We start from the raw sequence: 22,987 nt of genomic DNA, 5'->3' as shown, positions 1-22,987 counted from the left end.
ATCGAAAGTTACGCTGACCTCAATTGACTTTTCAACTTAAAGAATCACTGCACAACATAAAATGTTGTGAATCCATTGGCTGGGCAATACTCTTCTCTAGATTTTGCATCATTTGAAAGGGAGGGTGACACCAAAAACCCTCAAGTAAAATTTTATGGTGCAGTGAACAAAAGAGGATAAAAGTTAGAAATAATCTTGCAAGTTAGTAGCCAAAACTACTTTTTACAAAGCAAGAGGTTTATAGTGAGCTATGACATTCCTTCTCTACCACAGTGCAGAATGCTTCATTTCAACATTTAAGTCAAATGCAAACCAGCGCCTATGAAGTAACAATGGTGTGGGAGGGAAAAAAAAGTTGTTTTCCACATTTTTTTTAAAAAAAAACAACTATGACTAGACTCAGAAGTACTCCTTTCTTTCAATACTTTTGTTAATTCAGATAGAACTAACTGAGAAAGCACAGTATATGCATCGAAGTCTCAATGGCTCAGTAAGTGAAATGTGTGACTTGAGCCACAGTTACATTCAGAATTTGAATTATATACTTTATCAGGGATAATTAAGAAGATATTTCCCCATTAACCAATTTGAAAAGCTACTTCCTTGTTTCAAAGGCCTCTGGATTTCCTTCACACACATGCACACACACACATAAAAGAAAAAGTATGTATAACAGACCAGACTACAGAAGTCTTTTTTGCAATTTCCTGAAGATATGTCTGGCCAATCTATACTCATATGATTGTTACCAAAAGAAAACAAACAAACAAGAAAATAAAACTCCAGATTCACACATCAAACCAGAAATAAACAGGGAATTGAAAGAAAAAAAAAACAATAAAAAACATCAGAAAGTCACCACTTCAGTCTAAAATCTGATATCTACAATTCCATTTCTTCTTCTGCACACCCAGGGATCCCCAAGCTATCATACAAATTTGGAGATACTACAGTCTGTTGCAGTTCAGGGAATGAGTCAGTCTGTGGGTGAAAAGCAGCTCCGGGTGATGATTGCTTAGCTTGACACCCTTCTGTATTCTGCTGCTTGAAGTTCTTGACAGAAACAGTTGTCAGTTTGTCTGTGAGAAATTCAGGAAGAGGTTTCCAAAGCACCAGCTCCATAGAAGGACGGCTCCTAGAAGAGATGGAACCATAGTTTAATTAAAGTTCTCCAATCACAACTACAAAATGCAGAAGACCAGTCAGTATCTTCATCCTTTGTTCTAACCTGGAATTACATCTCAGAAGGCACACACCAGGTTTTTCCTATTAAATTTTCTTTTCCTTAACTAATTCCATTACTTTGAATTCTAACCCTGCATTCAAGAAAAAAAAAAAATCCATTGCACCAAATTTGGTGACCTCTGTTGGTCGCACTTCAGACCTGCTTCTTTTGGAAGCTCACGTACATGAAGAGTAGGGTGTGTGTGTGTGCACTCAGCATACTTCACTCCGTACAAATGAAGAGTACAAAACAGACATCTTGATGACCACTAATTACACGTACTTCTCTTTTGCATTAAGATAATTTTCCTATTTTTGACCCAATGAATGGTGTGTTATACAATAAGGACATCTCCACAAATATAAGAGATTGGATCTCTCTTAATTTGCATGTGTTAGCTACATAGCACCATGATTTCCTCAAGAACTTACATAGATTCTATTATTTTCTTTGTCAGGACTTCACCAAAATCCCTCTTCATCCCTTTTTTAAGGGTATCTGACAGGATAAGAGTGGGCAGATTGCTAATATTTCCATCAGCATGAACTTCCTCATCTTCATCAATTATCCTAGGAATGGAGGGGGGAAGAGGGAAATAAACACCTTTGAGAATACTGTTAATAGGCATATCCACTGCAGACTACAATTTTATCTATGTGCACTGCATTGTACAGTGTATATAATAACCCAGGTTGGGTACCAGAAGCAGCGGGGCTGTGTTAACATGAATCTCCTTTGGGCCAATTTAACCTGAGAATGAGTATGACAATAATGCCACTTGAGCAGCTATGCCACTTCTGGTACCTGAAATAGCTTTATTATCTCTGCATTGTCCAGCAGTGCAATGCAGACATACACCAGGAGAAAGAAAATAAGCTCACTTCAAGGGAAAGGGTACAATCAGTCAAATTACAAGAACAAATCTTAGTTATGCTGGAGCTTAGCTTTTTCAACTCCCCATGCCTTAACCCTTAGAACTACGGAAAAGCTATCCAAAACAGTTAAAGTTTTTGTGTCATTGTAATCTCAAGAGAAATTGATGCAATGTCCTTAAAGGTTAAGCATTTAGAACAAACTTAAGGCAACTCCTTTGTGTTTTTTTAAATAGATTTTTATAAAAAAAAATAACAGAGTTAGCTGAAAGGTATGGAGAACAATCATCAGAGATCCAAAGCAAACTCTGTAATACAGATATAACCAGATGGTACTGATTTGTCACAAAATATTAAAAGTACAGCAACAGTACCTTGCATCCTTCCCAGCATCGCCTATGGTGTAATCACCTAAAAACAGCTTTAGTTGTGTAATTTTGAGACTTTTCTAATTACTGCTTGTAGGGGTCACATTTTGGAAAACACACACGACATTCTCAGGACCTCTAAAAGGCAGAAGCTGAATGCACAGTACAATTACTAAGTGGCTGCTCAGTGCCACCTCCTAATCCCAATATGAAGCCACCTGACATTTAACTACAAGAGGAACCTGAGCCTTACTGCATGCATGCAGAAAGATCTCTCTGGCTCCTGCTATTCTAACAGCAAACAAACTATCCTGAGCACCTAGAAGAATTAATTAGAAATAGTTGCAATTGGCAGAGAAAACCAAGCTCAAACCTAACCAGACTACATCAGTTAAAGTTTGAGCTCTGGACACTCACAGAAGAGCATACAAAACCCATCCATATGGTGTTAAAGGATAATTTTAAAATAGCTAGTTATTTACTTAGCATCTCTTGCTCTATAACGCTCAAGCTCAGCTCATAGTATTAAACCCAAAAGGCGTAAGACTCTAGGAATCTTAAGAAAATTCACCTGAACAAAAGGTTAATTTTAGACTTACAGCTATCACAATTCTCAGTGCTAATTACCCCTGAATGCCCAGCAAAACAGGGAAAGCTCAGAAAAGTCCATCTACTCCATCCCTGCATTTACCTGTCCTCAATCTCCTGAAGCTTCCTGCGAGCAACCTCGCATTGCTGTTCCCCCATTGTCTGATCCATTTCTTCACCGGGATTTTCTAACATAGCAGCTTCAGGGCGGCTGCCACCATACTGACTTGCTACCTCCCCAGCTGCCTGCTGACCTGCACAGAGAATCCATTCTTCAGTGCTGGGATTCAAAGGGGAAATTTTGGCTCCTGTCAGTCTCTTCTTCTTCACGGGACAACTAGGAAACAAAACCAATTTACAATTGACAAAAAAAGAAACCATACTGCGAATCATTTCACATATTTTACAGGAAAAGAATAATCAAACAAACAAAAAAAACAAACTTTAGAAAGTCACATGCATTACAATAGATTTTGGAAAATTAAATCTCTTTTTCCAAAAGCACATAACCAAACATTCCTCTTGCTAAAATGCAGAATCCATGAAAGAGAAAGAAGAAACAAGCAAACAAATCAATGCTACACAAGTAATAAGGTAAATTTATCAGTGTCAGCAATTGGAGAGAAGAGTTACAAACAAAAACAATCATAGAGGTCCCCTTCATATGCATCCTGTAGATGAGATGCACTGAAAACCTTATAGAAAACAAAAAGTAAATTAAGACCTTTCAGGATACAGAAGACAAATGTATTTTACCCTTCTGTCTCCTCTTCTAGTTTATGCTTCTTTCCACAGCGAACAGAGATACTGCAAAGAGAAAGCAAATAGTTATTTGGCTGGTAATTATATCTTCCAGGGACACTGGAATTTCTAAACAATACTGTTCTCCCTTTGAAGAGTTCACTCACAGCTTCAACAATGCTAACTCTTAACATGTCACCACCCGAGAAGGGAGTAGACAATAATTTTGCACAATAAGTGACCAGTACTCTCTGAAGAAAGTCACAGAAGAGTGGAATTATTCAGTTACTCCAAGATGCATGATAATTTCTCTTCCTGCACAGTATTTACTTTTTCCCTTGGATGCAAGACTGATTCTTCCTAAAACTCAAATGCTTCAACAAGTAACATCTGATCCAGCTCCAGTCCCTAAACACGCTCACAGTCACACGCTCAACTTAAATGTGACAGAACAAAGCAATTCTGCACCACATTTCTGTCCCCATACAAACACTTTGAGTTCACCTATGGAAAACTGCAAGTGCAGTAAAATACAAGAGCTCGTGGGCACGCCAAACTCCAGGCCAATACGGCCACATCTCCTTCCTGCTCACGAGGCTCCTTTGCCCCCTCTGTAGCGTCCCAGACTGCAGCGCGGCCGGGGGTGGCTCCGGCAGTGCCAGGACTGCCTGGGTCTCGCGCTGTCTGACGGGGAACCCGAAGCACCGAGGCGGTCGGTACTTACGGGCTGCGGGCACGCGGCTGCAGCGGGCCGGGCGGGCGCTGGGCGCTGCTGAAGGGAGGCGCGGGAGCCGTGGCCCGCCCCTCGCCGCGGCCCCCCGGCGCCAGGCAGCCCAGCCCGAGGCTGTTCCGCAGACTCGTGTCGGCCGAGCCGCTCCCGCTCCCCGACATCGTCACTGGCCGCGGCCCCAGGCCGAGGGCTCCGGGCAGGCCTAAGCGTTCCGGGGCAGCCGGCGCCTGCGGGAGCTCCGCGGCCGGAGTCGCGACGCCGCGGCAGGGCCGGCCCAGCATCGCCATCGCCTGCTGTGGGGAGAGAACGACGTGAGGCAGCCCTGCGAGGACGGCGGCAGCCGGGACGGGCCGCCCCCATAGCCCCCGCCGCTCCGGGCCGTCTCCGCTGCTCGCCCGCCCGCCCAGCGTTCCGCCGCTCAGAGCTTGCTCGCTCACCCGCCCGCCCGCGCTGCCCCGCACCGTCCGCCGGGCCGAGTCGAGCCGAGCCGAACCCGGAGCGAGACGACGCAGCAGCACCGGAGCCGTCCAGGCCCCGCACCGCTTGGAGGACGCGGCGCGCGGCACGCCGGGAATAGCAGTCCGGGCAGGGCTGCAAAGACTACGGGAATAGCACTTCCGGCAGAAGCCGCAGGGCACGCCGGGAGGTGTAGTCCAGGTTGCTGCGCGGGGTGTGAAGGCGGGGCCGGTGCGATGGTGGCCGCGTCGCTGCAGTCAAGGGGAGCCCCGGTCCTGGCTCCGGCCCCGCCGTCCTGACCGCTGCGCCTCGGCCGGGCAGCAGCGCGGGGGCTGCCCTGCCTGCCCTGTCTGGCCGCGGCGCGGCGCGGGGAGCCTCGAGGGCGGGTTCGGCCGCGGCGGCGGCCACCGAGTGCCGGTCAGCTGAGTCGCTCAGCGCGGCCGAGCGTGCCGCCCGGCGCGAGGTAGCGGCCGGGGCGCCGGGTCTGCGCGAAGGGCTCGGCTGCGCTGCGGCTGGGGCCTGGCCCAGGGGCTGCTCCGCAGCGCTGCCGGGAGCGGGCGGCTGCGGGGAGCCCCGGGGCCACCCGGCCCCGCCTCGTGCTCTGGCAGCGGGCGGCCCTGTGGGCGGCTCGCTGCGTCCTGGCGGAGGGTCGCTGCTCCGCCCGCGCTGCGCATGGAGCAGCAGCCGCTGCTGAGAGGGCCTGGCCCCCGGCGCGAGGTGAGCGGAGCCCGCGGGAGCCTCCCGTGGGCTTGAGCGCTGCTCAGGCACGCGTGGGGAGGGCTCTGGCTGCCTCGCGTCTAGCTTCAAATCATCATCGCCTTAAGCGACCTGGCTTGTGGGGTTTTATGCACCCCGTGACTCAGAGCTGTGTCCTGGAATGGGAGCTGCAGCAGCAGGTTTTCTGAGTCCCGTCTTTGCGCACCGAGTACAAGCTGAATTGGCTTCTGTTTCTGGCATGTTTCTGAAGTGAGGTGAAAGGCTCCTTAATGGTCACAAGTTCAACCATCCGCAGAACAGGTGAGGCTGTTGTCTCGTCCAAAACGCCTGGGCCGAGCTCCTGTGTGAGGAGCGAGGGCAATGAGCAGACCGCCACGGTCAGGGAGAGGAGTGCAGGTATTGTAACCAAATATGAGTTGTATAATATGCACTCATTTTTCTGTGTTTGCTTTTCTTTTTCTTTTTTTTTTTCTTCACTTAAATGATATCTTTGCACTGTTTTATTGTTTAATTCTAGAATAATCTAATCCTTGTGTTTGATGAACAGCTTTTTTCCTGGTGTAGCTGTATTCAAGTGGAAGTCGCCAAAGGGCCCTTCATGCCTTCTGGGTGTCAGAAAGAGCAGAACAGTATCCAGAAGTACAAACTCCTTTGCCACTTTCCATTAGTATTTGTTAGCTGGAAATCTTTAGAAGGACAAAACACTTTCAGAGTGCCTAGAACAACTTAACATTCTGGGAATAGGACCAGCAATGAAAATGATGAACCACCAGTTTACGTAGCTTGAGAAAAGAGTACAAGCTTATCAAAGAGAACCACTCACAGTCTTTAGCAGGAAGAGGAAACTGGATAGGAAAAGTGCATTTAATATAGGAAACAAATGCATGACGAAGTTGTGTTTATCTTAAGTTAGACAAAAAGATGTTATGGTATAAAATTAGGACCTAATTTTTAATGGAGCTTTAGTTAATTATTAGAATAAATGGGTGTTAATTTTTGTTAAATTCAATATAAAAATATGATCAAGAAGCATGGCATTATAAAGCTGGACTCTGTATAAACCACTAGAAATCCTTTTTAATACAGAGGTTTTATTTGAAGTAAAATGTTTTATTACTAATTAGATAGGAAATTAGAATACGTTATAACAATGGTTTCTGTTAACCTTAAAAGATATGAATCTGTAGAATTACTAATTTGAGCTCCTAAATGTTGACTTAAGAATATAACTTTAGGTCATCAGATATGAAAAATTAAGCACATTATAACTATAGATTGAATAAGGTTGTCAATGCACCATATGCTGTGATTCCAGGTACTAAGGTTTGGCACCTGCTAGCTTGTAGACATCTTATAAACATCATAGGATCTCTTTGAAGTAAATTAAATATTTTTGTTTCTTACATCTAGATGAAACATGAATTACAGAATTTAGGACTTGGTTACTTCTCTTGCTAATTCACTGTGCCTTTAACACCAAACATTAGCAGTTTTAATATAATTGTATAAAAATTGGACACCCTGAACAGCACAGATCATTCACAGAGTGTTTGCACAGTTCCGTAAATATGCCATCAGATATAAAATGATTGTGTAGTCCACATTTAATCTGAAAATTTCTCATTGTTTCGTATTTCAGGGATACCAATGATCATGGCCAAAGTCAGTGTGAAGTTTTGCCTCCTGCAGATATTTGCAAGGTTGTGTAGTTCTATTACCAAACATTTTCATTGTTCAGAAATAACTGCGTGACAGTTTCACTATGGTTTACTCTAGCCAGTGGGCAAATTTACACTATGTGTATGTGAGTTCAAGGCCTTTCTCTTCTCATGTCCCTGTTGCTTTCTCTGGCTCACTAGCTCCCCAGCTGGACCCTGTTCCTGTCTGTCTGTGCCGTGGGCATTGGAGGCACCTTTCAGTATGGATATAACGTTTCCATTATCAACGCGCCCACACAGGTAAGGTATTCTTTTGTTCTCAGGGTGTCTTCATTATAAGGGAGGTATTCGCTCTCAGTGGGCTGGGAGGCCAAATGTGCTTTTGACTGTGATGGCAGTGGGAACCAAAGCAGGTGTCCTCTTCTTTGAAGGGTTCTTGTGATTTCCTAAAAGGTTTTCTAAGAATTTGTTCTTTGGATCTCCTGTTGGAAGTACTCTGTGTCAGATGAAAGTGACAGAACATGCCACTTAAAAACCTCTTTGAATGTCTGCTTTTGAAGGATTAGCTGAATGAATAAGTAGTATCTTACCTTAATACTTTTGAGTAATCTAGCCCAGTCTATTACAGCAGTCTATTACAAGACAGCATATTGAGAAAGATCATTTTAGGGAGCAGAAGCAGCTGAATCTGTGATGTCCGAATGATTATCTTAGGTGTTTCACCCCTCTTGTTAGTTTTCTGTCTATTACTATTGAGGACTCTGTCTATTACCATTGAGGTCTTGAGGGCTCTGCATACTTTAGGGCTGACTGAAGAGGAACTGAGCTAATATGAAAAGTGATGAATATCATTTTCTGCTGTCAGATTATTTATTTTCTTATCCAACTGCGAAGACTGAATTTGCTGTAGCAAATGTTTTAATGTTTACAAACATTAAAATAAGCTGACCATGAAGGAAGGTGTCACATGCTCAAAACAGAGGGATAGTCCAGGAAGTTGGTTCATGTGTTTAAACTTTATTTACTGGCTAAAGGCATAAGTCTAATTGCAGATTCAAGAGTTTCAGAAGGAAAATTTTACAAGATCAAGTGTGTAGAATAATAGGTAGAGAGTACTGACTTGTGAAGACAGTAAGAAAGGAGGAGGAAAATTTCAGCTGAGAAAGGGGATTTTACTATGACTTGTCAGATTACACTAAAAGCAAAATTTAAAACAAATGCCAAGATGAATTTCCTGGCAGTAGGATCTGCTAGATTTTGAGCTTTTTTTTCGGTGAGGTATTGCTAAAAGCCAGCGGGAGGTATTGCTAAAAGCCAGCGGGACTTGCCTGTCTTCCTTGTCATCCTTCTGTTCAGAAGGATTCAAAGCTTCCTCCCAGTGGTATATGGAAAGGTTGTGCATCTCTGGTGGAATATAGACTCTCCTAAGAGAAGGCACCAAAGGAAAGCCCCACAGATGTCTTTGGGATGTATGTGGAATAGGAGATGGTGTTCTGGTCAGAGAAGATTCTGGTAGTTATTAGTATTTTTAATATAATGCCACTAAGATGGGTGTGTCTTGTTAGTTTCCAGAAAAGGATTTCAGAAATTAGATGAAAATTATTTATAGTGCTACACTGTAGGCCTAACACGTAGTGCTACACGTTCCTCATTCTTTTGTCCTGCAGCATATACACAGCTTCCTAAATGAAACCTGGACTCATCGTTATCAGAAGAAGCTAAATCTAGATTTGCTGACCTTTCTCTGGTCTGTCATTGCATCTATATTTTCACTTGGAGGCCTTTGTGGAGCTCTGGTAGGAGGCAGCATGGCAATCCGACTAGGCAGGTGAGTTTTGGCAGCAAGTAGATCTATGGCATGTTTTCTTCTCATACAAATGAATAGAAAAAGAATGGGAGAAAATGTGCCTAAATATTTCCACTAGCAAGTAATTTTGTTGCGGTCTTCTACAGTTTATTCCAATGTTACTTTAAAACAGTCTCTCATCCCAGACCTTCCATTAAATTTATTGATATCTAAGCAGAAATATGCCTAAACTTATGGCATGAACACAGTTTGCCTGTGCACACATTTTCAGCCTTCATGCCACCAAGGATATGCCACACAATTTGTAACATGTCATAAGCACTTTGTGTAGATACAGCATGAATGAACACAAACACACACCTACCTTGTTAAACGTTCCCGTTATATTTATGCCTTATGTTTGTGTTTGGACTTTATTTCTAAGTATAAGTAAATAGTTCTATAGTTTGTATTAGCTAGATGTCAGTGAATAAAGTATGTCTTCAGTCATTAAGCAATTTATTCCATATTATCAAAAAGGATTTTTTTTTTGAAAAAAACATGTTATCCCTTTTATCTATAATGTTTTGTTCTCTTCCTCTTTAGAAAAGGAGCTCTTTTGATGAACAATATCATAGCAATACTGGCCTCCATTTTAATGGGGATCAGTTTTCCTGCAGGAATGTTTGAGCTATTGATTATTGGCAGGTTTTTGATTGGTATAAATTCGGGTAAGTGATTTTCTATTCCTGCTTTCAATAAACTACAGTGAATGATAAATTGTCATTGCTGCTTTTTTTGTACATAGAGTGTTCATCTTTGTATGCTGCTTTATAGATATGATGACAAAAATACTCTGCATTCTAAATTGGAATTTGAAGGCTATTAAGTTCATAGAGAGATCTGAGAAAGTCTGTTGTTTAATATGTTTTGATTAACCTTTCTCAAAGCAAAATCTAGAAAACAGACTGCAGTTCTGTAATAATGACTTGGTATATTATGACATGTTAGTAAAGGCATGGAAAACCATCTCTCTGGTGGTGTCAGGGAAACAATGATTATAATAGTGGTGGTATTCTGTCACAAGTTTCAGCAGTGGGCTGTTACAAAGACAACATCACTGTCTTTATGAGGGAGGGAGTGAAAAAGCTCTAGAACTGTTTGAAAGAATTCTTGTAGTAGTAGTTTGGGAAGAACATTATAAGAGACAAAAAACAGAATCATATTAAGGTGACTTGGAAAGAGTACTTTAAATGCCATAAAGTTCAGAATAAACTATTCTAAGTTTCCAAGGATAAACTCATAGCTCTGGATACTTTAAAACAAACAGCTGTTTGATCCTGCAGGTTGAGTATAAAATCAGCCAGGATGCGTAAGGGCCTGTGAGAGAACCTTTGGAGTTTTAGGAGAAGTATAGAGAACAATTAAAAAGAATCCAAAATAAACCGGTGTTTCATTAATGATGCCTCATTAATATCCAATAAACAGAATATGGTAAAGAAACTTTCCTGACTGTAGCAGTTCAGTCTGACTCTGTGAAAACTTAGTAAGATTTAATTTATTAAAAGACTTTTTTTTTTTTTTTCCCTTGCAGGTATTGGTCTCTGCGTGCAGCCTCTTTATCTTGGGGAGGTTGCCCCGAAACATCTTAGAGGTGGTATGGCCATGGGCAGTTCCATCTTTCTGACTGGGGGGATTCTGACAGGACAAATAATTGGTTTGAGGTTAGAAATACAATTTGTGTGTGTGTGCGCACGCACCTGCCTGCCTTGTATTGGTTATATGTAGAGAGTTCTACAGCTCCCTGCAAAGCAGTCATTGTAGCATTAGTGAATCAGCTTCATACAGAAGATCTACCTGTAGAGAGAAAACGTTGCTCTCACTGCTTTATTTCTATTATTGCAAGCCATCTATACTGTCTCCCTATGGAGGTATTTTCAGATTAGATGGGTCAGCCAGAACAGCTTCAGTAAAACAGGTACAGTTATGCTGACTTGTCTTCCAGTTTCTTGCTGGAGACAGTGGGGAATAACATAATTTATAAGACCAAACTGAGAGCTATTTATGCATTTTAGCACTCTGTTCCTTGTCCTTTCTGAGCTCAGACCAGGTCGCTAATGTCTTTATTAAGTTGAGTCTTGAAAAGCTCCAGGAAAAGAGACTATGCAAACTCAACATGAACAGCTTCTTTCATGAAGTCTGCTGGAAGCTTTCAACTGCCTATAAGCCACTACTAATACCCTGAAAAATGTCATATTGTTTGTTGTTCCTCAGTGCCAGTACTAAGAACCATTGAACTTTATTTTCTTTTTCTATATTGCTGCTTTGTTAACCATCTCCTTTCTGTTAGATATTTTAGGCATCAAGTCCTACCAGGTTCTATGAAATAAAGTAGAAGACAAACTTCAGACTACATAATCTTATTTTACTTAAAGATAGGATCACTATTTAAAATGCAATACAAGTTATATTTTAGGAAGTTTTTATTGCCTGCAATGCATCTTTCTACTATCTCTAGCTATGCCAATTGTAATGATTCATTTCTATTTAAATACACCTTCTTATCAGGTCAACTTAAAGGGGAGGTGGCATCAGACAGCTTGCTGGATTCTCTTCTAACATAATTATTCTGTGGTTATCATAAAACAGATACATTGCTGCTGACTTTAAGGTGACATCCTTAAGTTTTCACTTTCCACGCTCCTGGGAGCATGGCTTTTGCAAACCGGAGAACTATGCTTAGGTCCAACACAGCAGTAAGCAGCAGTAAGGCAGTGTTGCTCTTTACTTTCCAAGTTTTCTGATGAGTTTCATAAAAAGCAGGTAACTGGCAACAGGGAAACTTTTCTCCAGGAAGAAACATCTTGCTTCCACAGTTTCCTGAGTAGTTACCATTAGCGAATTACTTGGAATTTATTTTCTTTGCTTTTCACACTTCCTCCAGGGAACTACTAGGTGGAGAAACATACTGGCCTTTGTTGCTATCCAGCAGCTGTTTTCCAGCTTTTGCCCAACTTGCATTCCTGCCATGGTTTCCTGAAAGTCCCAGATACCTTCTTATTGATAGAGGTGATGAGCTGAGCTGTGTCAAAGGTAATTTACAGCATTTAAACTTTCTCTGAAACTTCAAAAGGTCACAATGGCTATAGGGGACTCCCCCCCCCTTTTTTTTTTTTTTTTCAGTTATGCCTTTTGAGTTGAGCTTTTCCCATAGTTACCTTACCTGGAAAAATGTGGAACTCAGGAATCTGTGATGGATTGTGAACCTCTTTTCCTTTTTTAATGCTTCTTCTTTCAAAGCATTGTTGATGAACCTAGGAGTTTTCACCTGTCCAAAAAAAAAGGATTCCTAGTGAGAGCAATATGTCTTGTGGAAAGATCTTCAACTATCTGTTTAAAAGTAGTCTGAAGAAGCTTTGTTACTGGAAGTCTCTGGCCAAGGTTAAGTCTATCAGAAACGACAAGAGAGGGAAATTCATAGGAAAAGGTGAAATCTTCTGTTAGGCTACAAAAAAAGCAAGCAGATAAAATAGGGAAGTCTTTAGGGATAGCCATGTGTTGCCTGCAAGTTTGTCTCTTTTTCCCCCCTCCCCAACCAAATTCATCTGCTTATCTGATAAAATGCCTCTTTACCTTCTTTGCCACAGACACAATCAAAGACCATCACAATGTCAGAAGCACAGTAACTAAAACTGCCATACAGAGTTAATCCTATCTAAATCCTACATGGACAAAGTGATCTTACTTTTACTTTTGGATTACCTTTTTTTAAACATAATTTTGTTAATGTAAGTGAAGCTTGCGGGCCCCATATCATTGAAATCTTTGCCTCATTTTTTTGACAGCATAATCAAACATTACTTTTATGTTCTTTTGTGTTTTTTTTTAATTGCTTGAGGTTTTTGTCTTTTTCAAAAATTATGGTTGCTCTTGAACTGATTCTGAAGCATGGCTAGAGCCTCAAACACCTTACAGTGTTAGCAATAACAATAGCACTGAAAACTTTCTGCTTTCAGAATCATCAGAGTTAAAAGGCAAATGGCCACTTGTGTTTATTCTTGAAGACTTTAGAAGAGCTGATTTTGTAGAGATCTTTTAGTTTTGCATAATAATGAATTTTGTTCATTACTTCCTTTAGAAGAGTTATCCATCCTCTTTACTGTAGTTCATTAAACTAATTCCACTGGCAAAATTTAAGGCATGGACATAGCAAAAGATTTGGTATAAGCCTATAATTTAAGCAAAAGATTTTAAGGTGCTTGTGAACACCTGTTAGAGGCCTGTGATTCAAATATAAAATATTTCAAAATATTTACTGAGCTAAATACTTTTAAAGTAAAATAATCCTCCAAGAAAAGCAAACACAAAGAAAAAAAGTGAAATCATGTCAATGAAATGTCCAAACCCACAAGAGCAAAAATTAAGTAGAAAGAATACCCTTCATGGTGGAAAACTGACAAGCAAATACCAAGTCACTAACCAAATGGCTTTTTCCACAGCATCCTAAAATAATACTTCTCATATCTCAGCAAAGATCAGGCCATTACAGAAAAGCATGGTTTTCCCAAAGTTATTTTTCAGTAGCTAAATGTACAAGACTCTAGTAACTTCTCTTTATTAGCTTTGAAGCGATTTCATGGCTCTTTACACTATCAAATGGAGATGGAAGACATACAGCGGGAATGTTTTGCCTTGAGTGGAGAGAAAGCCAAGAAACCCTGGCAGTTATTCACTGATCGTGGTGTGAGATGGCAGCTCATTACTGTGATTGTGATGACTATGGGCCAACAGCTCAGTGGAATAAATGCTGTAAGCTTTCATACTTGCAAACCTAAATAATTGTGAATTTCCTTCTGTGTGTTTTTTTTTTTTAACCTTTTCTAACCTTTTACTAAAATGAAGGATCCATATAGAGAAGCTCAGAGATGAGGGATAAATAAGAAAGAGTGCCTTTGTTTTATTCAGGTTTATTAAATTGAAACATATTTTTTCCCTTGTGTATTTGCAAAGGTAATAGTTAATTTGTTTTGCTGAATTTCAGGAAGGGTTTTACCAAATCCACAAAGTGGTGTATAAATTTGTTTCAGCGGGGACCAAATACTTGTGTTTACATCTTCATTCTTCTGAGGAAGTAAATAATGGTGGATCAGCTTATCCTACAACATATAGCTTAAGAAAGATGATGCGAAATATTTATATTTGCTTTTAAGATAATAACCATATTTACCTACACTGTAAATTAATCTGATGCAGGTAAATATTATATATAATAAATCACAATATACTTTATATTCATGTATTTATAGGTTTAGTATGATCTTGAATTTGTCTCCAGCTGATGATTTAGCTACTGGAAATGTCTTTAATGCATTAATGTCTTAAGTATGTATGTATTCTAGATTTATTTCTATGCAACCTACATTTTTAAACAAGCTGGGATCTCGACAGAAAAAATCCCGTATGTGACACTAGGCACTGGAGCGTGTGAATGCATCACAGCCCTCACCTGTGTATGTAACTTTTTTTTTTTCCTGCCTTAAAGCAAAATTGCTGTTCTTCATGATCAAAAAATAACATTGGTAAATATGTGGTCAGTGTTGAAACAAAAATTCTTGTCTTGTCCATAGGGCTTACTGATTGACCATGTGGGAAGAAGATTTCTCATCATTGGAGGATATCTCCTTATGACCCTTTGGAGCATTGTTTTAACATTCTCCCTGACTTATCAGGTGCAAAGAGGGGCAAATTTATATTACATAATATGACAACAGTGACTAAAGATCTGTGCTATTCCAAAAAAGTAGTCAGGATGAGAGCTGCATAGATTTAAACAGCAATGAAAATACTAGATGGATTTTGATCAATTCTAGAATATTTTCCTAAAATAAGGAAAGTTAAGGTTTGATCCTGTAGTTACAGCTATATGTTAAAAGTTGTTTAGCTTAAAGTTAAAATTAAGTAATGACAAAACAGCTTTTATTTTTTTTAAGGAATTTTAGGATAACATACTGTATAGTGAGATTGAGCATCAGCCTGCTTCAGTCGCTTGTAAAACAAACAAAAAAGTTTTTAAGGATGTTGAGGTACAGAATATACTTAAGCCTATTAAATCAGAATTAAATTTTAATTCACGAAAACTGCAAAAGACTCATTAGAGGTATTCATAGTGCCCTAAATTCACCATGTAATTATGCTTTTTGATATAGTGTAAGGAAATGCACCATAAATTGATGTGCTTACTCTATCAGGTCAAGTAAGGCAGTCCCACTAGCTGCCTGAAATGAAGGTTAGAAGTAATGTATCTCTATATTTCAAGACCATGCTCTACTATATACTTACCATGTGATGTTAGGGGGCTCCATTGTTACCTTCTCATAATCCAAGCAAGGTCATGTAGGTGCATCTGTCCAGGAGCCTGTCAAGTGTAAGTGTTTTATGGCTTCTTTCAGGAAGAGTTCCAGCAGTGAGGTAGCGTTGAAGAACTTTAAACCTGTCCCCATGAATGTGGAACTGCTGGAGAGTCCAGCGCAGGGCTACAAGGATGATCAGGGGCCTGGAACATCTGCCCTGTGAGGAAAGACTGAGAGAGCTGGGCCTGTTCAGCCTGGAGAAGAGAAGGCTGAGAGGGGATCTAATCAGTGTCTATAAGTTCCTCAAGGCAGGCAGTGAGGAAGATGGTGCTGGCCTCTTTTCAGTGGTGGCCACTGACAGAACTAGAGGTAATCGCCACAAACTGAAGCACCAAAAGTTCCGCATGAACTTAAGGAAAAAATTCTTAACAGTGGGGGGTGATGGAGCACTGGAACAGGCTGCCCAGAGAGGTTGTGGAGTCTCCTTCTCTGGAGATCTTCAAACCCGCTTGGACGCAGCCCTGTGCCACGTGCTCTAGGTGACCCTGCGTGTGCAGGGGGTTGGACTAGATGACTCTAGAGGTCCCTTCCAACCTTAAGCATTCTGATTCCCTATCCGCACCACCAAAGCTTAGAGTTCACATTGAGCAGGTGTGTGTATCATATGTGGTCACATCTGTGGTCTGATTCTTTGAAGGGATGGTAGGTCTACAGGCTGCACAGGTTGGCAAACAGGCCACAAAAGTGACATCTGCCATATGGCTATGAGGTTGGAGTAGAGTAAGCTGCTAGGACAGGCAAAACAATTGACAGTGGCTAGACTTAATTATTCTATTGCAACTTTTGTAAACTGCTTTTCTTTTTTAATAATGATGCTTGGCCTTAGTTGCAATAAAATAGCTGTGAGAAAGTATTAACTGCTAATCCAGGCCTAGCAGCTTGAACACTGGGTAATCAAAATCTGAACTGAAACTTTTCATTGTCTTCTTTTCCAGGAACTGCATTCATGGGTGCCATATGTGAGCATGACATGTATATTTGCCTTCATTTTGAGCTTTGGGTTGGGACCAGGTATTATGCACTAATAAAAGTTTGTAAGTGGTGAGATAAGCATTTGGGTAAAAAAAAGTTGGAAACTCTGCTTGCAAATCAGAGGGGAAGTATTTACTCTAAGGCTGCCGAAGCTCTGGCTAAGGGAACAAATGTGGATCCTATCTCATCAAAATACAGTGGCATCATATAACCCAAGGCGCACAGTTCATTCTTCTTAGCACCAGTTAGACATGAGGGAAGTAGTCTTAGTTCTGGCCTTTGATGTATTCTAGTCACACAAGAAAAGCAAGAAAAAAACTGTTGTACTTTTAAAGGGATGCTAGCTCCTTGAGCAGTCCCACCCTACTAGGCACACTTCTTAGAAGGATATGTACATGAGCAATAGATTCATAATTTTACAGTTAACGTTTTGAATAATTTAGAAAATCAGCTAGTGAAATACTAAAAAAAAGCCTTCTTTTCAGCTTCAAACATACCCTGAAAATGCATACTTAACATGATTACCCGTTGTTTCTGAAAATGATTCTCCCAGGTGGCATAACAAATACTCTGACAGCTGAATTATTTATACAGTCTTCACGTCCTGCTGCTTACATGATCGGAGGAACTATTAGTTGGATTAGTTTCTTCACAATTGGAATGCTCTTTCCCTTTATAGTGGTAAGTAGCTACAATACTTCTTTTCCCCTTACTCTTCTCCTGCTTTTCCTCAAATTGTTTTTTATTATACAGTACCATTTAAACAAAGGACATGCACAAATTCTCGACAGCATATCTATATTCAGTCCCTCTTAAAGTATTTTTAGATATCTGAACAATAATAAAACATGGCAAAATAACTGGATGTGCTAAAACTAGGAAAACATAACAAGTTGCTGAGTTTCAACATATTTTTAAACAACTTCTCTTGCTACTGTGTCAAAGTAGTAGTAGTAGTAAGTCACATAACAAAGTAGAAGTATGTGACATTTAAAAAAAACTTTTAATAAAAATTTGTCAATTTATACTCTAAGCCTGTGCATGTATATCCTGTGTGTAAAAGGGGAAAAAAAAAAAGAAAAAACACACTTCTAAAATGCAAGATTACCAATTGTATTGAAGACCACGTACTAGTCTTTTGTCTTCTGGAGGGGAGAGGGGGAAAAAAAAAAAGTAAATAGGTGGAACAACTCTTAAAAAAAAAAAAGTGCAGGTGGCAATTTTAGGTTTCACCAAAAACAAAGCTTTACATTTTCCTAAATTCACTATCATACTTGACACATGTTGTAATCAAGCAAATTTATTTTATTTCCAGAATGGACTGAAACAGTATTGTTTTCTGGTGTTCTTAGTGGAATGTGCCTTAGTTGCTGCTTTCATCTTCGTTGTAATTCCTGAGACAAAAAACAAATCTTTTCTGGAAATTAAAAAGGAATTTCAGAAGCTTAATTTTGGAAGAAATGTAGAGGAAAAGGAAACAGAGCTGTATGAAAGAAGACAACTCCATGATGAACTTTAGTTACAGCTGTCAAGTTGCCTTTTTTTTTTTTAATAAAAATTATGGATAATTCTAAATTAGCTATAGCAAAATGAACAAGGAGCTTAACTCCTCTTGTATATTCATAAGGAGCTTAATTAAAAAGCAAGTTAATATTCTGAAATGTTATTTTAAAAAACTATGCAGACTTAATGCTTAAACACAACTGGCTATTGTAGTAATGCAAAAATGCAGACGGAGAGGTGTTCAGTGGGTTTCTGTATTTCTTTACAGATTTCGTTAGACAGACAGTAAGATTCAGTAGCTTTTCTTTTTATTTTTAACACCAGTCTTCAGATCCAGATAATCAAATACATGTTAGCGTTTTACTGAAGAAGATATGACTATTCTGTGAACTTAAAATGAGAACTGACTAGATATTTCAAATATCTAGTTAATATAAAATTTGAGGTATTTAATTGCAGTTTTTCAATTAAGTAATTCATTTGAATGATTTCAGGATTTCTTACTCAGTCCTAACATTTTAACAATGCAAGAACAGTCTAGCCTATAGGAACATAGGCTGTAAAGCATTTATTTTAATTGTTAATAACAAAGTTAAGCCTCTTTGGATAAAGAGGCTTATTTTCTAACGGGTACAATAACAGTTTTGCATGGCTGATCTCCCCCGCTGCCATCCCCCTTTCCAATCTAGCACCTTTGAGACCTTCCAAACTGATTTGGTAGAACACATAGAGACTATACAGAGCTTGGAGGGCCTGTGGAATGAGCTTTCCACTTAATCTTGAACATTCCATAGGAGGCTTTTCCTCAGAATAAAAGAAATTCTTAACATACTAGTAGCTCAAAAATCTTAATTCCTTACTGTGGTTTTATGCCTGTTTGATACTAATTTCTGTAACTGTAACCCCTTTGAGGATGGTAGTCCTAAATTACTTATTACAATTGCAATTTTTCCTGCTTATAAGCATTTCCTGCTTCTACTTGTTATTTAATCAGTGCTGCATAAGCAGCATTTCTTTTAATGTTAACCTTCTTTCAGAGTCTAGACTTTTAACAAAACAGAAAAACAGGAGGCAAACACCTTTTTTCCAGTTTTGGTTACTGAGTCAGATGTTTAATTGAAAATAACACTAACTCCTAACAGTAATGAAGGAGTATCAGGAAGGGATCTTCTTGCTCTTTAGTTTGTCCTCTAAGTTTGCAAAATATTTCATTTTAGCTAGGAGCTTCTTAGCTTCTTGAAGATCATCTGAAATGAAATAAAATATTACTACTACATAGAGGGCTGAATTTTCGTTTTCAAGACAAATCTCAACATTTTACAGTTTCAGTATTAGAACTAAGAACTTAACATTGTAAGCACTCACACACTAAAACAGTGTTACATACTGTTTTCATTTCAGAAGGTTCTGAATTCAGATCGTTCCATAAAACATGTAAGAATGTCTGGGTCGAACTGCTTACAGTGCAAAAAAGAAATATGACACAAATACCCTTTAATGATTTTCCTGTGCAGTGGCTATGGTGTTGTCCCCAGTAGCAACTGGGGATGTTTAAGTGTGTGTATATATGTATTTTTTTAATGTATATGATTAGACAAGCTGCCATCATTGAAAAAGTTTTGGTTCATACCAAACTGGATTGAAATAATTACTCCTTACTTAGGAATTGGAGAGGAAGGCAGTTTGTCTCCTCCTGATGAGGAAGATGCAACACCATCCTTAATCCTCACGGAACAAGAGGTGACAGTCTATACAGTTACGATTCTTCATATGCAGGTGTAGTCACCACTACTGTTCATAGTGTACTTTGTGAGTTAACTATTACAACATACTATATAAACCTAACAATAAAAGCATTCTGAGACTCTTCAGAAAAAATATTAAGCTTTCTTCCCTGAGTAAGAAGCTAGCAGGGATTGGCTCAAGTTCCTGTCTGTCAGCTGGTCATGTTGGTCAAAGTTATGTTAGTGATGGCCAGGCAGTCCCTAAAACCTTAGGCCTGCCTAAGTGAGGCATCAGATCCTCTTTCTCTATACGGGTTCTGTTGCAACCAGCAAAAGCATTGCTGCAAAAACAGACAAAGAAGCAAAACTAAGGGAAAAAAAAAAAAGTCCTCCCCTTCCTCCCCCCCCCCCCCCCCCCCCGCAAAAAAAAAAAAAAAAAAAAAACAGTACCCAGACAGTACTTTAATAGGATCAGGTCTTCTTTGCCCATATTTGGAGGAAAAAAAACAACATAAATAACTTTTAAAAATCAAAAAATAAAAAAAAGTATGGAATGTGTTGAAATTGATCATTTTGATGCAATTAGAACTAACTGGAACTTTTGTATTAGAGCTTCTCCCCCCACACTCCTCCATAGGAGGTCTAGGACTAGAGGAAAGGTCAAGTTAGAAGTACTTATTTTAAACATCAACATGGAACACTCATCTGGGCAATGAATAGGTCAGAAAATATCTGCCAATAATTGAAAAAAAAATCTAAGCATTTATTCCTGATATTATACTTAATGGAAATAACTACCTCTTTCAAAGGCTGCACACACCTCCTTGGTCAGTTGTTCTTGTTTAGCTGTAAAGTGAAATTGTCAGAATTTGTCACACACTTAGTACATTTAATAATACTGCACTGTGATTGTGTGGCAACTTTACCATTTGTATCGTAGTTTTCTCTGAAGCCGAGAGAGCTTTTTATATTATTGCTGCAAATTACTTTTACTGTCATTTCAAACATAGGCTGCTTTCTTAACACAGTTAAGAACAGTGATGTCAGTGATCACTAGCTTTTTAGAAGTCTGACTGACTTTCACAATTTCAGTTCACTCTGTGAAGATTATTTTTCTTTTATTCTAATAACTTTTTATTTTAATTGCTTTTGACATACTGTTGGTATTATAAAGAATACATAAAAAAGTAATGAACTCATGTTTTGGATACCTTCAACCTCATAAAAAAGAAACTTGTTAGAGTAAGGATGGTGATTATTCCTAAACTGAAGAAAAATACTGTAAGTAGAGTATGGAGATAGTAATTTTGTTTGTAAATCATGTCATGGTTACTTGCATTAATATGTACAGACAGTAGTTTGCTGAAAGGTGCGAGTCTCCCCTGTAGAGAACAGTTTTGACAGAAAGTGTCAAAAGACACTTTCATTAAAAGACAGTTCACGAAATATGTTATCAATTTCTCTTCTATATTCACCAAAATGCTCAACATTTTCAATTGAAGAGAGAACACAGTGAAAGTCTGTGAGTCTTTCACTGACAAACAACCACTTGTGGTAGAAAATATAACTCTAGACTCCATCACACAAGATTTCAGCGTATTATTTATCTCCTTGAAACCAGGAGATACCCACTTAAGTATTTTATTACACTTCATTTTGAATGGTTCTTTCCTTTAGAACAATGTATTTGTCCTTATGTGCTGAAGACGGAATAAGAATTTCCTTTTTATTTTCAATATACATATACCTATGTACCTTAAGAGAGAGCAGCTTCTCTTCATGTTAGAGAAGATGCAGGAGCATAAGTTAGTTCTGTACAAAACTGCTTGATTGCAACCTACCTTTAATTAAGGTTTCAGTTTCTTCAAGGTTACCCTCATTATTAGGCTCTGCTAATTTCTCATTAATTTCCATGATTTCCATGAGAAATTCCGAATCAGCATCACTGTCTGTTTCTTGTGTGGGCTCTATTCCATTTAGCTCCAGCTTGCAAAGAGAATTGGAATTTGGAAACAAATGCTGTTACATCAGTTTCAATGGAAATTATTTTCTAGAAATACTAAGTCTTAAAGTAGAGCAAACTTACACAGACTCTTATTTGATAAACTATATAGTATCAGAGTCTGTTAAAGTTAACTCCATAGGTAGACCCGAAAAATACTTTGTCAGGGAGTAAGATTACAGTAATCAGAAAGTGATAGTGCAAACAGCAGCGCGGGGGAAGGCTGGTGAGTCTCAGGCAAGGCTGGTTTTGCCCCCTCCCCTCGTTCTGCCAAGTTTCCGGAGCTCCGGCTCGTGGCAGTGGCCAGAGCTGCCCGGACCCGCGGGAGCCCTGGGCCGCGCGCGTGGACTCCTTACCAGGTATAGGCCGCGGCTGAGGGGGTGCAGGAGGGTCTGATAAGCTTTGTTGACCAGCGCGGAGTGCTGCTCCGAGTAGAGCCGCTCCGTCTGCCGACAGAAATCAGGAAACAAGTGCTCGGTAGCGCGTTATTGCTGGTAACGAAGGGCCAAGCACGTTCCGCGCAGCGCCCTGCAGAGACGCGGCACGCGAGCGCAGCAGAGGTCCGGGGGACGCGGAACCCCGGCGGCCCCCGCCGCGCGCGGAAGCTCCGAGGCGGCAGCGGGGAAACCGCGGCGCGGGCGGCGGCAGCGCTCACCGGCGGCCTCCGGCCGAAGCGGTCGGGGTGCAGAGCGCGCTGCAGGCTCCGGAAGCGCCGCCGCAGCTGCTGCTCGTCCACGCGGAAGGAGCGGTCGCTGCGGGCGAGAGCGGCGCCGTGAGGGCGGCCGCCCTGCCTCCGCCCCGCCGCCCGCCGCGGCACTCACCAGGCCATGAGGCGGAAGAGGTCAGGCCGCGGTCCGGGCGGCTGCAGAGAGCGGCAGGCGGGACAGAAGCGGGGCTGCCCGCCGGAGACGGGCGCGCCGCAGCTCCAGCACCGTGGCGCCGCGTCGCAGCGGGGCCCCACGCAGCGCAGCCGCGGGCGCGGCGGCGCCTCCGGGGCGCGGCGGCCCCAGGGGCCGCGGCAGAGGCGCAGCCCCAGGGCCGGGCGCATGGCTGGACTACAGCTCCCGGCAGCCCCTGCGGCGCTGCCTGCGCCCATTGGGGCAGTTCGCAGCGCGGCTTCGCGGGGCGCCTGCGCACTGCGGCGCGCGGCTCGGTGCGGCGGCTGGCGCTCCTCTCCGCGAGTCCGCACCCTGCCCGCGCCGCCGGGGGGCTCTCGGGTGCCCCCTGCGCCGCCG

The 22,987-nt window shown here is 41.1% G+C and overlaps 3 protein-coding genes across 3 annotated transcripts; 1 reads left to right on the top strand and 2 right to left on the bottom strand.

Moving 5' to 3' along the window:
- Positions 1–384: 384 nt before the first annotated feature.
- CCDC117 (coiled-coil domain containing 117) lies at positions 385–4,700 on the bottom strand. Its single transcript, XM_088536647.1, has 5 exons — positions 4,519–4,700; positions 3,810–3,860; positions 3,157–3,390; positions 1,657–1,794; positions 385–1,135 (listed from the first exon to the last, which is right to left on the bottom strand). Exons 1-5 carry the CDS (start codon positions 4,683–4,685, stop codon positions 883–885), a joined length of 843 nt encoding a protein of 280 aa, XP_088392773.1. The 5' UTR covers positions 4,686–4,700; the 3' UTR covers positions 385–882.
- Positions 4,701–5,627: 927 nt separating this feature from the next.
- On the top strand, positions 5,628–18,042 carry LOC104566535 (solute carrier family 2, facilitated glucose transporter member 11). Its single transcript, XM_088536651.1, has 11 exons — positions 5,628–5,697; positions 7,557–7,655; positions 9,023–9,183; positions 9,748–9,872; positions 10,736–10,865; positions 12,086–12,234; positions 13,763–13,950; positions 14,769–14,870; positions 16,487–16,562; positions 17,077–17,204; positions 17,839–18,042. Exons 1-11 carry the CDS (start codon positions 5,653–5,655, stop codon positions 18,040–18,042), a joined length of 1,407 nt encoding a protein of 468 aa, XP_088392777.1. The 5' UTR covers positions 5,628–5,652.
- A 1,074-nt stretch (positions 18,043–19,116) lies between these two features.
- Positions 19,117–22,815, bottom strand: HSCB (HscB mitochondrial iron-sulfur cluster cochaperone). Its single transcript, XM_088536650.1, has 6 exons — positions 22,574–22,815; positions 22,408–22,504; positions 22,109–22,198; positions 21,592–21,736; positions 20,549–20,596; positions 19,117–19,273 (listed from the first exon to the last, which is right to left on the bottom strand). Exons 1-6 carry the CDS (start codon positions 22,798–22,800, stop codon positions 19,182–19,184), a joined length of 699 nt encoding a protein of 232 aa, XP_088392776.1. The 5' UTR covers positions 22,801–22,815; the 3' UTR covers positions 19,117–19,181.
- Positions 22,816–22,987: the final 172 nt, after the last annotated feature.

Source organism: Tinamus guttatus, unplaced genomic scaffold, assembly GCF_059628265.1.
Source record: "Tinamus guttatus ecotype Peru unplaced genomic scaffold, ASM5962826v1 Tinamus_guttatus_pri_ptg000689l, whole genome shotgun sequence".
NCBI classification, from domain to species: Eukaryota; Metazoa; Chordata; class Aves; order Tinamiformes; family Tinamidae; genus Tinamus; species Tinamus guttatus.
Note: the sequence above shows the minus strand (reverse complement) of the source record. Positions and strands in the feature narration are given on the sequence as shown.